The sequence below is a fragment of the Phascolarctos cinereus genome, unplaced genomic scaffold (assembly GCF_003287225.1).
Source record: "Phascolarctos cinereus isolate Bilbo 61053 unplaced genomic scaffold, phaCin_HiC Scaffold_4;HRSCAF=312, whole genome shotgun sequence".
NCBI classification, from domain to species: domain Eukaryota; kingdom Metazoa; phylum Chordata; class Mammalia; order Diprotodontia; family Phascolarctidae; genus Phascolarctos; species Phascolarctos cinereus.
The window spans coordinates 661,469,597-661,485,298 of record NW_027555847.1 but is presented as its reverse complement, the minus strand read 5'-3'; the positions used below and the strand labels follow the sequence as shown (position 1 = coordinate 661,485,298).

Here is a 15,702-nt window from a genome sequence, read left to right as displayed (position 1 = left end):
TTTAAACCTACCCTCTCAATTTACCCAATCTCCTAGTTTCCTTCTATTTCCCTGTTGAATTGGGTTTTTTTGGACAACAAACATTGTGTATATATGTATGTTTGTATGTTCTACCCTTTTTGACCAGTTCAGCTGAAAGTGAGGTTCAAGTGATGTTGTCTCCTCCAATGTCTTCCTCTTTTTTTTTATCTTCTACTACCAATTATGTTAGCATAAGTCCCCTTCCTCACTTCTCCCCTTTTGTGCTATAGTGTTCTTTTTCCTTTTTCTTTCTTTTTTTAGATCATCAAACCATAACAGGCTCTCTGTCTTATCTAACTCCCTCTATAATCCTTAATGGTATAAGAGTTTTGGGGTACTTGTTTCTTCTATCCCTACTAGAATACAAACACCTTGTTGTTCTATAGACCCTTCATATTTCTTGTATAAGTTTACTTTTTTATGTTTTTCTCGAGTAATACATTTGCATTTCAAAGTTTCTACTCAGCTGGTGTAATATTCAGCAGAAACGCTTAGAAGTCCTTTCGTTAGAAGCGCATTTCCCACTGCCACTCTGCCCAACCTCCCAGGATGCTGATACTTAGTTTGGCTAAGTTATTCTTGGTTTTAAGCGTCCATTTTTTTGCCTTGTGGAATATCATATACTAAAGTCTTTTCTACTACATAGGACAAACGACCGGATTTTGTGTAATCTTGACTGTGCCTCCTTGACATTTGAATTCTTGCTTTTGGGCATCTTTGACTTGGAAACTTCAGATTTTGGCTATGACATTTCTAGGAGTTTTCATTTTGAAGATTCCTTCAGAAGGTGATCACGGAACTTTTTCTCCCTTCAATTTCCACTATGCTGTAATAAGTCTAGGTAGTTTTCACCCAGGGGTTTTTGAAATGGCATCTAGGTTCTTTCTGTCGTTCTTGATAGCTTTCAGGAAGATTGATGCTTATTAGATTTTTATCACCTTGACCTATTTTCCAGACCAGTTATTTTCTATATAAGGGGCCTTATATTTTCTTCCATCTTTTTCAAAATTTGGACTTCATTTTTAACATTTCTTATTGTCTCATGGCATCATTCACTTCCATTTTCCACTATAATTTTCAGAGTCTTTTATTTGGGTAAGATGTAAAGGACACTGAGTGGACTCACTGGGGAGGATTACAAGAGCTGCGTGATGAGAAGACATGAATAAGTTGAAACCAGGAGTAAGCACAAAGATGAGATTAAAGAACCATCATTGTACTTGTATAAAACTCTGCAAAGAGGGTCCCCATTGAAACCCAGGATTCTTCTGCATTTGACCATTACTACACATTTTAAAAATGATTTGTTTGCCTTACTTCTTCGTAATTCTTAATACTAAGGAAGATTATTACTGTGAGTATAAAAAAAAATTTGCAACCATTTCTGGGTGCTAAACCTTCAAAGGTCCTGAAAAATACTGCAATGATGAGTAGGAGATGCAGAAGAAGGCTGAGAAAGGGAAAGAGCTGAGATCATGTAGTCTACTTATACAGAAAATTTGTGAATTAAAACATGACAGGGACAGCAAGATTGAGGACAGAGTATGAAACATAGTCAGTGACTAGCATCATATCATTCATGTAATAAGCACTTAATACACGTTTGATGAATTTGTTAAATTTGAAACACTCCTAAAGAAGACAGGAAAAAAGAAAAGAATGGATTATCATTCCTTCTGCTTCAGCTACTCCTCTTACTACTACCTACAAACATGGCTGATTTATGTATACATATATGTAAACATATGTATATACATACATATGTGTGTATATGTGTGTATGTGTGTGTGTATATATATATATATGTGTATATATATATAATATATATATATATATATGTATATATGTATATATATATTCACAAAAGGTCTTTCCTGGTCCATCACACGTCTCTCCCCACTCTTTCCACAATTTCTTTTTTGTTTTATTTTTATTTTTTAAATCTTATTAATTTATTTTTATTTATCAACGAATCACTTCCATATGCTTTTGAGTTGAAAATTTTTTTCTCACTTCCTCCCTCCCCCCACCCTCCCCAAGACAGAGCGTAATCTGATATAGGCTTTACATTTACATTCCTATTAAACATATTTTCACATTAGTGAAGTTGTAAGTAAAAATTAAAACCAATAAGAGGAACCATCAGAAAGGTGAAACAAAACTCAACAGAAGGTAAAAATAGGTGATAGTGATTCAACTTCCATAGTTCGTTCTTTGGATGTGGACAGCATTTTCCATCCCAAGGCCTCTGGAGATGTCTTAGATCCTTGTAATGCTGAGAAGGGTTCAGTTTAACAATATTAGTCATTGCATAATGTGGCTGTTATTGTGTACAAAGTCCTCTTGGTTCTGCTCACTTCACTGAGCATCAGACCATATAAGTCTTTCCAGGTTTTTCTGAAGTCAGCCTGTTCATCATTTCTTAGAACACAATAGCATTCCATTACGTTCATATGCCATGACTTGCTCAGCCATTCCCCAATTGATGGGCATCCTCTCAATTTCCAATTCTTTGCCACCATAAAAAGATCTGCTATAAATATTTTTGTACATGTGGGTCCTTTTCCAATTTGTATGATCTCTTTAGGATATAGCCCTAGAAGTGCTATTGCTGGATCAAGGGGTATGAACATTTTTGTAGCCCTTTGGGCATAGTTCCAAATTGTTCTCCAGAATGGTTGGATCAGTTCACAACTCCACCAACATGTTAGTGAATCAGTGCATTAGTGTCCCAATTTTCCCACATCCTCTCCAACATTTGTCATTTTCCTTTTTTGTCATATTAGCCAATCTTATTGGTGCAATGTGGTATTTCAGAATTGCTTTAATTTGCATTTCTCTGATCAAAAGTGATTTAGAGCACGTCTTCATATGCCTATAGATATCTTTGATTTCTTTATCTGAAAGCTGCCTGTTCATATCCCTTGACCATTTATCAATTGGGAAATGGCTTATATTCTCATAAATTTGACTCAGTTCTCTATATATTTGAGAAATGAGGACTTTATCAAAGACACTTGCTGTAAAAATTGTTTCCCAGCTTTTTGCTTTCTTTCTAATCTTGGTTGCTTTGGTTTTATTTGTACAAAAGCTTTTCGATTTAATATGATCAAAATTATCTGTTCTACATTGCATAATGTTCTCTATCTCTTGTTTGGCCATGAATTCTTCCTCTCGCCATAGATCTGACAGGTAGATCATTCCTTGCTCTTCTAATTTGATTGTTTCATTATGTATGGTACCTTTTTTTGTTTGTTTGTTTGTTTTTTGTCTCTTCTTTTTAAAATTTTTTAAAATTTAAAAATTTTTTTAAATATAAATTTATTTTTAGTTTTCAACATTCAATTCCACAAGTTTTTGACTTCCAAATTTTCACCCCATCTCACCCCTCCCCCCACCCCAAGATATGCATTCTGAATATCCCTTCCCCTAGTCTGTCCTCTCTTCTATCTCTCCCCCATTCTCTTATCCCCTTCCCCTTCTATTTTCCTGTAGAGCATGATAGACTTCTGAACCCCATTTCCTGTATTTCTTATTTCCCAGTAGCATGTGAAAACATTTCTTTTAAACATATGTTTTTAAAACTTCAGGTTTCAAATTTTCTCTCTTCCTCCCTCCCCACCCACCCTCATTGAAAAGGCGAGCAACTCAATATAGGCTGTACATGTGCAGTTATACAAAACACGTCCATGGTAGACATGTTGTGAAAAACTAACTCTATTTCCCTTAATCCTATCCTGCCCTCCCATTTATTCTATTCTTTCTTTTGACCCTGTCCCTCCTCAGAAGTATTTACTTCTGATTATCCCCTTTCCCAATCTGCCATCCTCTCTATCATTCCCCTGTTCTCTTGTTCCCTTCTCCCCCTATTTTCCTGTAGGGTAAGACAGATTTCCATATCCAGTTGAATGTATATGTTATTCCCTCCATAAGCCAAATCCTATGAGAATAAGATTCACTCATTCCCTCTCACCTTCCCCTGTTTCCATTCCACTGTAAGAGACTTTACTGGGTTTTTTTGTGAGATAATTTACCCCATTCCACCTCTCCCTTTCTTCTTCTCCGAGTATAATCCTCCTTCATCCCTTAATTTTATTCTCCAGATATGACCCCTTAATCTTCAACTTCACTTCAACTGCCCTCTACCTATCTATCTATCTATCTATCTATCTATCTATCTATCTATCTATGCATATAATTTTTTTCCTCCAACTACCCTAATACTAACAAAGGTCTCATGAATTACCAAATATCATCTTTCCATGCAGGAATGTAAACAGTTCAATCTTAATAAGTCTCTTATGATTTCTCTTTCCTGTTTACCTCTTCATGTTCCACTTGAGTCCTGTATTTGAAAGTCAAATTTTCTATTCAGCTCTGGTCTTTTCATCAGGAATGCTTGAAAGTCCTCTATTTCACTGAATGACCATTTTTTCCCTGAAGGATTATACTCAGTTTTGCTGGGTAGGTGATTCTTGGTTGTAATCCTATCTCCTTTGCCCTCCAGAATATTATATTCCATGCCCTGTGGTCCTTTAATGTAGAAGCTGCTAAATCTTGTGCTATCCTGATTGTGTTTCCACAGTACTTGAATGTTTCCTTCTGGCAGCTTGTAATATTTTCTCCTTGACCTGGGAACTCTGGAATTTGGCTACAATATTCCTAGGAGTTTTCCTTTGGGGATCTCTTTCAGGAGGAGATCTGTGGATTCTTTTCAATTTCTATTTTGCCCTCTGGTTCTAATATATCAGGGCAGTTTTCCTTGATAATTTCTTGAAAGATGATGTCTAGGCTCTTTTTTTGATCATGGCTTTCAGATAGTCCAATAATTTTTAAATTCTCTCTCCTGGATCTATTTTCCAGGTCAGTTGTTTTTCCAATGAGATATTTCACATTGTTTTCTAATTTTTCATTCTTTTGGATTTGTTTTACAGTGTCTTGATTTCTCATAAAGTCACTAGCTTCCAATTGCTCTATTCTAATTTTTAAGGAAGTATTTTCTTCAGTAATCTTTTGGACTTCCTTTTCCATTTGGCCAATTTTCTTTTTAGGGCATTTTTCTCCTCATTGGCTTTTTGGACCTCTTTTGCCATTTGGGTTAGGCTATTTTTTAAGGTGTTATTTTCTTCAGTATTTTTTGGGTCTCCTTTAGCAAGCTGTTGACTTGTTTTTCATGATTTTCTTGCATCACTCTCATTTCTCTTCCCAGTTTTTCCTCTACTTCCCTTACTTGCTTCTCAAAATCCCTTTTGAGCTCTTCCAAGGCCTGGGACTGATTCATATTTTTCTTGGAGGCTTTGGATGTAGGAGCTTTGACTTTGTTGTCTTCTTCTGGTTGTATATTTTGATCTTCTTTTTCACCAAAGTAAGATAATATAGTCTGACTCTTTTTGCACTGCTTGCTCATGATCCCAGCCAATTACTTGAGTTTTAAACTCTTTGTTAAGGTAAGAGTCTGCTTCCAATGTGGAGAATGTACTGTCCCAAGCTTCAGGGGTTTGTACAGCTGTTTTCAGAGATACTTGTAGGGACCTGTAAATTTTCAGTTCTTCCAAGGTGGTATGATAAGGGGTGAGGTGTTTACTCCTTTCCTGGCCTGTGACCACAAGTACTCCTTTCTGTCCTGTAACTGTGAGGAGGGTTCCTCTCCACAGCCACTACAAGCTCCACCATGCCAGCACTCCTCCTCACCCCAGCACCACCACCCAGAACTGTGACCCAGATCCAAACACAGGCAAAGCAAGAGATTCCTGCCTCAGCACTGGCAAAGAGATCCCTGCAATCCCTCTCTGATCAGCCACTGGATTCCCCCTCAGTCTGTGGGCTGGAAGCTCGGGAAGCAGCTGGCCCCCCCCCCAGGCCATGCTCTTGGGGAATGGAGCTGAGACCCTGCCTTCCTCTCTCAGCACCGCAGAAACAGACTTTTCCCACTGACCTTCTAAGTTGTCTTTGGCATTGGTGGATTGAGGAGTCTGGAAACCTCCACAGCTGCCCGCCATTCAGTCCTCTGAGGCCTGTTCCAGGTTCACTGTGGCCTGCATGCCCATGACACACTGAGCTCCACTCCCAGTCTAGCGCGATATACCTTTCTGATCAATCATCCAGGTTGTCTTGGGCTGGAAATTTGTTTCACTCTGTCTCTTTGTGGGTTCTGCTACTTCAGAATTTGTTTAGAGCCATTTTTTATGAGTATTTGGGGGGGTTTGGGGGAGAGCTCAAGCAAGTCACTGCTTTCACTCCACCATCTTGTCTCTGCCTCCCTGTATGGTACCTTTTTAGTAAGATGTAATTTCCTACTTTATCTCTTTTAATTAGGTCTATTTTTGCTTTTACTTTGTCTAAGATCCAGATTGCTACCCTGCTTTTTTTTTTTTTACTTCAGTTGAAGCGTAACAGATTCTGCACCAGGCCATTGACTTTATTCTGTGTGTGTCTCTCTGCTTCAGGTGTTTCTCATAGCAACACATGGTAGGATTCTGGTTTTTGATCCACTCTACTATTTGCTTCCATTTTATGGGAGAGTTCATTCCATTCACATTCACAGTTGTGATATTACTACCTGTGTATTTCCCTCGATCCTATTCTTCCTCCTGTTTCTCCTCTCCCTCCTTTCACCCTTTTCCACCTCACCAGTGTTTTGCTTCTGTCTACCACCTCCCTTGACCTACTTTCCCTTCTGTCAGTCCCCATCCCCCTTTATTTAATTTCCTCTTCTCCTACTTCCCTGTTGGGTAAGATAGATTTCTGTATTCAATTGATTGTGCATATCATTTCCTCTTTGAACCAATACTGATGAGAGTAAGGTTCAAGTGATGCCCATCGCCCACCCTCCCATCTTCCCCTCCACTGTAATAGGTCTTTTTCACCTCTTTACATGAGATAATTTAGCCCATTCTGCCTCTCTTTTCCTTCTGCACCATTGAACTTCTCTTTCTCATCCTTTAATTGTTTGTAATGTCGTTCCCTCAAATTCACCTTATACCCATGCCCTCTGTCTATTCCTTCTATCTGTACTGTTAGTGATACAATTTTTAAGAGTTATAAGTATCATCTTCCTGTGTAGGGATGTAAACAGTTTAGCTCTATTGAATACCTTACATTTTCTGTTTTCTTTTTTTCTTTTTACCTGTTAATGCTTCTTTTGGGTCTTAACATTGGAAGTCAATTTTTTGGTTTAATTCTGGTTTTCTCCTCATGAAAACTTAAAATCCTTCTATTTCATTGAATGACCATTTTTTCCCTTCACGTATTATGCTTAATTGTGCTAGGTAAGTTATTCTTGGTTGTAGTTCTAGCTCCTTTGCCCTCTGGAATATCATGTTCCATTACCTCTGATCCTTTAATTTTGTGGCTGCCAATTCCTGTGTGACCCTGATTGTGACTCCACAATATTTGAATTGGTTTTTTTCTGGCCACTTGTTGTATTTTTTCCTTGATCTGATAGTTCTGAAATTTGGCTATAATGTTTATTTTGGGATCTCTTTCCTGAAGTGATCAGTGGATTCTTTCAATACCTATTTTGTCCCCTGGTTCTAGGACATCAGGGCAGTTTTTCTTGATAATTTCTTGAAAGATGCTGCCCAGGTCTTCCTTCAGATTATGGCTTTCTGGTAGTCCAATGATTCTCATACTGTGTCTCCTGGATCTATTTTCCAGGTCAGTTGTTGTTCCCATGCGATATTTTACATTTTCTTCCATTTTTTTCATTCTTTTGAATTTGACTGATTCTTAATGTCTCATAGAGTCATTAGCTTCCACTTGCCCAATTCTAACTTTTAAGGTGTTGTTTTCCTCAGTTGACTTTTGTACTTTGTTTTCCATTTGGCCAATTGTGACTCTAAGGAGTTGTTTTCTTCAATGGATTTTTGTATCTCCTTTTCCATTTGGCCAATTCTACTTTTTAAGCAGTTTTCTGAGATCTTAACTCTTTTTTCATAATTCTCTTGCATCACTTTCATTTCTTTTCCTAGTTTTTCTTCTAGCTCTTCTATATGATTTTCAAGCTCCTTTTTGAGCTCTTCCATGAGTTCTTTCGGGGCTTAAGACCACTTCTCATTTCTCTTTGGGGTTTTTTCCATAGGTGTTTTGACATTGTTGTCCTCTTCTGAGTTTGTGTCTTGAGCTTCCCTGTCACCATAATAACTTTCTATGGTCTGATTCTTTTGTTGTTGTTTTTCTCTTCATCTCTTTTTTTTTCTTTTTCCCTTTTCTCTTTCTTTTAAATTTGAGCTGTGTTCCCAGGGTGGAAGAGGCATTGTCTCTGGCTTCTCACACTGGTGGCTGTAGGCCCTGGCTATTTACCCAGTGCTGCACTAATGTTGTCCTGAGTCCCATGGGGGTGTCTGGTGCTGCTGTGAGGGCATGGTTTGGGGGTTGGCTGGTGCTACTGGAGGCTGTAGGGGTCTGGTAGCTTACCTGGTACTGTGCTGGGGTCTTACGGGTGATGTTTGGCATTTGCTGAGCCATGGTGGGGTATTTCTGTATTTTCTGCGACTACACTGAAACTGCCTGTTTGCCCAGGGCTACGCTGAAGCATGGTGGGGTTGGTACTTGTTGGCTGCTGCCTGTTTGCTTAGGCACCCATAGGGCTGGCATCTACTTATTTGCCCCATGGCTATGCTATATAGCACATGGAGGTCTGGCCTCTGGAGGATTCCTATTTGCCCAGGGCTGTGCTGAAGCGTGTGATGGTCTGGACTCTGGAGTCTGCCTGTTTGCCTGGGGCTGCACTGTGGTGGGGCCCTGGTACTGCCTCTTGGCTTAGGCACCCATAAGGTAGTCATCTACCTGTTTATCTGGGGCAAACCTCGGTCTGGCCACTGGAGGGTGCCCATTTGCCTGAGGCTACCCTGAAGCATGTGGTGGTTCTCAGAGTTGGAGTCTGCCAGTTCCCCTGACTAAGCTAAGGCAATGAGGGTTCCTGGTGTTGATGTTTACCTGCTCCACCACATTAGGACTCAGTATCTCCTGCTGGTTTGCTAAGGTGGGGCTTGCTGCTGGCTTGCTGGAATGCTTCCTGTCCTGGCCAGCACTCCCCTTTCACTTAAGTGGGATAGACCTTTCTTGCTGATCCTTCAATTTTCTTGGGCAAGATTGTTTCACCCTGTATTTTTGCTGGTTCTGCTGTTCCAGGAAAATCTTGGGGGAGCTCTGTTTTATGGTTGTTTGAAAGTGAGTATAGTAGACAGTTATTTACTGCTTACTCTGATGTGTTGACTCCCAGAAATCCTACATCTACCTGCAACTCTGGTTTTTTCATCAGGAATGCTTGAAAGTCCTCTATTTCATTAAATATGCATTTTTTCCTTGAAGGTTTATGCTCAGTTTTTCTGGGTAGGTTGTAATCTTAGCTCTTTTATTTTCTGGAATATCATATTCCAACCCTTTTGTTTCTTTACTGTAGTAGCTGCTAAATCTTATGTGATCCTGACTTTGGCTCCATATTTGAATGGTTTCTTTCTGGCTGCTTGCAACATTTTCTCTTGACCTGGAAGCTCTGGAACTTGGCTATAATATTCCTGGAAGTTTTTATTTTAGGATCTCTTTCAGGGGGTGATCAGTGGAGTGTTTCCATTTCTATTTTATTGTCTAGTTCTAAGATATGGCCATTTTCCTATATACATATAATGAAATAAAATGTTTAGGCTTTTAAAAAAATTATGACTTTTATATAGTCCAGTAGTTTTTAAATTATCTCTCCTTGATTTACTTTCCAGGTCAGTTTTTTTTTCTAGTGAGATGCATCCTTTTCTTTTATTTTTAATTCTTCAGACTTTGTTTTATTTATTTATTTATTGATGTCTCATGGAGTCATTAGCTTCTACTTGTCCAGTTCTCATGTTTAAGGAATACTTTTCTTCAGGGAGCTTTTGTATGGCTTTTTTCATGTGTCCATTTCTGATTTTTAAGGTGTTGTTTTCTTCAGTATTTTTGTGCCTCTTTTACCAACTTGTTAACTGTCTTTTCATGGTTTTCTTTCATTGTTCTCATTTCTTTTCTCACTTTTCCTCTACCACTCTTATTTAATTTTTAAAAATGATTTTTTAAGATCTTCTGGGAATTCTTGTTGAATTTCTGTCCAATTTTCATTTTTTTCCCTTTGAGGCTTTGCTGGTAGCTGTTTTGGCATCTTTGTCTTCTTCTGAGTTTGTGTTTTCATCTTCCCTGTCATCATAGTAGCTTTTAATGGTCAGTTTCTTTTTGGTTGTTTACTCATTTTCCACTCTATTTCTTGACTTTGAACTTTATGTTAAAGTTAGCCTCTGTTCACCTTGGTGGTGGTGGAGCCTGCTGTCCCAAGCATCAGGCTTTTTTGAGCTGCTGTTTTCATAGCTATTTCTGGGGTATGGGAAGTTTTCAGTGCTTCCAAGGGGGAAAGGTGTGGTTAGGGGAAGGTGTGGTCATTGTTTTCTTGGTTTGTACTCTGGTCATTATCCAGGAAAGACCTCTGATCCTTTGAAACCAAAAGTGCTGTACATCCTTAGAGCCTCTGCTCTGTCCTTGGGTTCATAACCCCACAACTACGTTTCTGGAACCTAGTTCTTATTCCATACACTAGAAGGGCCACTGCTCACTCACCACAACAACCACTCCTCTCTACCCTGGACCCGTGACCCAGAACTTGGCAATGATTACCATCACTGCCAGATGGCGTCTGTTGCTGGACACAGTGCCAGTACTATAGGTACTTGAGATCTCTTTTTGCCCAGGTGTTCAGTAACCTTACTGTCCTTGGGCACTAGGCTGTTCCTTTTCACTGCTGCTACCTCCGTGGTCTGCTTCCATCAGCTGCAGGCACTGCTGCTGCTACTGCTGCTGCTGCTGTTGCACTGAGCTTCCAGTGCACCCCACCCCAGTGGCTACAGACCTCTCTTTCTGTCTTCCTAAGCTCTCCTGGGCTGGAAAAAGGACACACTGTAACATTTTTTTAGCTTTCTTGATCAGACACTTTTTTAGCTTGTTGTGGAGGTGGTGTATTGGGAGAACTGAGAAAAATTTCTGGCACTCACTCTACAATCTTGATTCCACCCCCTTTAATTTTTCTTACAGTCTATTAATCTCCTTAGATTCTTTCTTATTTATTGTATGGTTAGATTTATATAGGTCTGAGGAATAAATTGAGATCCCTCACTAGTACAGTTTTGCTATTTCTTCCAGTAACTCACTTAAATTTTCCCATGAAAATTTAGATCCTATACCATTTGACGCATGTATTTTTAGCATTGATATTAATTAATTGTGATGCATTTAGCAAAATATAGTTTCCTTGATTATCTATTTAAATTGTCTATTTTTGCTATTTCTTTGAGATCATGATTATTACTCCTGCCTCTTTTTTCTTTTTTTGCTCAAGCTAAAGCATAACAGATTCTTCTCCAGCCCTTATTTTAATTATGTGTATTTTTCTGTTTCAAATGTGTTTCTTATAAATAACATATTATTGGATTTTGGTTTCCAAGCCATTCTATTATCCTTTTGCATTTTGTGGATGAATTAATACCATTCACATTCACAGTTATGACTGCTAATTGTGTATTTCCCTCCACCCTAGTCTCTTACATTTTCCCTTCTCTTTTCTATCTCTATCCTCTCTTTAAAAGTCTATTTTGATTCTTACTACTCCCTCTCCCCTTAACCTACTCTCCTTCCTATTTCCCTCCCACCCCCTTTTAATCCCTTTGCCTCTTATTTCCCTGTTGGGTAAGATTTCTCTACCTATGTGTTTATGTGTATTCTCTCTTTTAACTTGTTCAGATGAGATTCAACTGCCACTTGCTCTCACTCATTTCCTTCACCATCACATAAGCTTCTCTTCCCACATCCCATTTATGTGAGATAATTTTTCTAATTCTTCTTCTCCCTTTTTCCCACAGCACACTTTTCTTTCCAACCCTTCTATTTTTTTTTTTTGGATTATCCAAATGCAATATAATCACACCCAGACCTTCTGTCTAATTAGACTTCCTATAAGACTCTTGGTCACGATAAAGTTCTGAGGAGCCACATGAATCATCTCCCAAACAAGAATTTAAACAATTCAACCTTGTTTAGTTACTTATGATTTCTTGTCATGCTTACTTTTTATGCATCTCTTGATTCTTGTGTTTGTATGTCAAATAATCTACTTGGCTGATATTTTCATCAGGAATACTTTGAAATAGTCTATTTCATTAATAGTATATTTTTCCCCTTTGAGAATTTCTGTAGGCTGTGGTTGGACTTTGTCACTGTTAGCCTGCTGAGAAACTCTAGAGTTTTGGAATGACCGAACTGCTTCCTCCTCTTTGGTCTGGGAATCCTAACCCAGTTATTCTACTGCAGACTTAGGTGCAGGAGGTACAGCCTGGGTAAATGCATAGAGGCAGGGGATGACAGGTTGAGAAAGAGAAGCAAGGCTTCCCAACCATGGGTCATGGCAGAATTCTTTTCCCACTCTACAAAATATTTACTACTATAAATTTTAAATATGTGGTCACTTATATTCTTAGAGAACTGCTTAGAGCACTGAAAAGTTAAGCGATTTTTCCATAATCACACAGCCAACATGTGCCAGGGGCGTGACTTGAACTTGAGTCTTTTGGCTCCAAGACCAGCTCTCTGTCCTCTGTAATGTCTTTGCTTCTCTAACAGCGCTAGTAAAACATTTAAAATCTAAAGGGAATGAAGCCCAAAGAATTTGTGCTTGAGGTTGCTAGTGGGCACAGTGGATAGAGCACCAGACCTGGAATCAGAAGGAACTGAATTCAAATCCAACCTCAAATGTTGCATGACCCTGGGCAAATCACTTAACTTCTGCTGGCCTGAGTTTCACAAATTGTAAAATGGGGATAATAATAGCACCTAACTCCCAAGTTGTTATGAAGCCTCTTACTCTACTGAGAAGATCAAGTCTGCCCTTCCAAAACTCCCTCACCTCCTGGACATCATACCTCCCAGATCATTCTCTTCTCCTGTTCCTCTGTTTCTGCAGAAGACACAGCTCTTTTCCTTGCCACAACCAGCCCCTTTACCTGTGCCCTCCATCTTATCCCCTCTCCTCTCTCCAGGAGCTGGCCCTGGAGACCATGACCTGACCCTCCCCCTCCAAATCCTCAGCCTCTCCTTAGCCATCAGCTCCTCAGATCTCCCCCATCCTCAGAAATCCCTCTCTTGGCCTCCTCAAGTTACTGTCCTCTATCTTTTCTCCCTTTTATTGTCAGAATCCTGAAAAAAGTTTTCTATACTAATGTGCCAGCAGGAATCTCCCAGGCAGAATTCAGAGATGAGACTTGACACTGTCATTGAGCCCACCTTCTTCCATTGCCTTTTTATCCTTTCTCGTCTTCCCTTTTCTTTTTTCAATCAATAAGCATTTCTTTCCTTTTCCTCCCACAGCCCTTGGAACAAATAGCATACCATAGTCAGATGAAACAAATTCCCACATTGGCCATGTATAGATAGATGTGATTCATTTCATTTTTTTCCTTTTCTTTTCTTTTGTCACGTTGCAGATGTTTATGAATGTCAACGACCCTTTCCAGTCAATTGTGGTGAGAATGCAGAATGTGTTACTAAAGGTGGAATTTACCAGTGTTCCTGTAACCCTGGATATATGCTTCCTTCTGGGGAGGAGACATTCCCAAATGCCACCATGAACAACTGTCAAGGTACAAACCTCTCTGGCATTCTTTGGCTAGCCTGGGACTCAATGAAGAGCTCTTTCTGCTGAGCTGAGAAACAGAAGTCCCTCCCTGCATGGACCACCACTGCCCAGGGCCCTTTGCCTCCTCATATGGCCCCCTCCCTCCTTCCCCAGGCCCCTCCCTCACTCTGTCTCTCTCAGTTCAGTGCCCTTAGCCTCTCACTACAGGGGCCACCTCTAAATCCTGGGAACTCTCCCCTTTTCCCTATTCTGTCCATCTCACCTCAGGTCCCCTCAGGAAACCTCATCCAAGTGCAGTGGCCAGACCTTGGCTCTGGGCTGGGAGGTCCAAATCTCTTGCCAGGCTATTACCCAGAACAAGGAATTGAGGCCACAGGAGTCTGACCTGCCTGGCAGTGCTGACTTGTGGGACTCAATATTTAGGAGTCACAGGGAGGAAGGATATTTTGGAAGGGACTAGATAGTGATGTCTCCACCAAAGCCCTGCTAACTGTACTCTCGGAGGGAGGTGTCTGAGGCACTGAGAGGCTGGGGGCCTTGAAAACTCATGAAGCCAGTATGTGTCTGAGGGGAAACTTGAACCCAGATCTTCCTAATTCTGAGCCTAGCTCTCTCTCCACTCTGCTACATTCCCTCTCTTGTCCAATAGGCTTTCATTTCCCCCTGCCCCCATTGCATGGGCCATTTCTTTTCTTTTCTTGTGTCCTTTCTTTCTCTCACCACCCCCATCTGCTCCATCCTGGGTAGTACTCCCTCTTGGCTCAGCCTCAGAGACCAACAGGGACCACCAGCCTGATGGGAGGAGGGATCATCAGAATTAGTAGCTGGACTTCCACAGCCCTTCAGGTTTACAAAGCCCTCCTTTCTCTCTGATTTTACCTCCCATTGACGCTGCACGTGTTTTGTCTATACACAGCTCTTTGCATCTTGTGTCCTCCGTTAGACTGTAAGCACATCTTCCAGTGTGGAGACTGAGTTTTTACCTTTCTTTGTGCTCCCAGTATGCCTAGCACAGTGCCTGGCACATAGGAAGTACTGCATAAATGCTTGTAGACTGACTGACTGAGGGAGATACTAGAGGTATTTTTCATCCTCTGATGAGGAAAGTGAGGTCCCAGGAGGTACAGAAGCCTGCCTGTATGGGCCCCCTTCCTCAACTGTGTGCCAGGTCCCTGCCCAGGCCCAAACCTCTGTCCTTCAGCAGCTGCTGAGCTGACCAGCACCCCTCTGGTTTCCATCTGCCATATTTCTTTTTCCTACCAATATAGATGTTTAGGGATAGGAGATGAATTTAGCTCATTTCTTGGAGGAAATGTACTAGAAGTTGACTCTGGAAAGGAGTTGTGATGCTTTTATGCAGGCCTTTGCCCTGACAATAGCCTTTGGTGGAGACACCAAAGAAACTAGAAATTCCAGCTCAGATGAAAGCACGAGCCTTGGCCAATGTTTCCTCCAATTCCTGTCCTTGTACAGATCAGGAACCTGATGACCTTTTATTGTTGACAGATGCTTTCAGAGGTCAGCTTGAGGCTCAGGTGGTTTATTGAGGCTGACAGGAATCTCTGGACCACATTTTGATACAGCATCACAGGGAGATAGACGCTCACAGGTCCCATTGCCCCAGGGAGGAGGAGCTGAGAAGATCCACGGAGGGCCCTGTCCTTCCTGCTCCCAACATTCCACTCCCTGCCCCTCACACCAAACCAGAAGCTGACTTCACTGAAAAGCAGATATCCACTCTCTGTCCTAGGTCTGGAGGCTCTGGATTTCCTAGTTTATTTGGATAGTAATAAGCTGTCCAAGGCAAAGGGATTGGTCTCAACCAATACGACAGGGATTCAAGGAATGACAAGACGTGAGATAGGGCCTCCCTCCTCCCCAGATGAATGAGCCTAAGACCACACAGAGCCATGCTTCACCCTCATCAAGGTGGCAGAACATCTGGGTCACTAAGGAGAAACCTGAGGGACCCCTCAGCCAACATGATAGAGAAGGCATTTATGAAGCATTTACTATGCACCCAGCAATTTGTTAAATGT

General features: G+C 40.6%; 1 protein-coding gene across 1 annotated transcript in view; it reads left to right on the top strand.

Annotated features, from left to right (window-relative positions):
- LOC144456590 (adhesion G protein-coupled receptor E2-like) overlaps positions 1-15,702 on the top strand; it is a 52,045-nt gene that overhangs the window by 20,236 nt on the left and 16,107 nt on the right. The window contains exon 3 of the mRNA XM_078151813.1: positions 13,512-13,667. Within this exon, the coding sequence (XP_078007939.1) occupies positions 13,512-13,667 (156 nt within the window). The remainder of the gene's footprint in view (positions 1-13,511; positions 13,668-15,702) is intronic.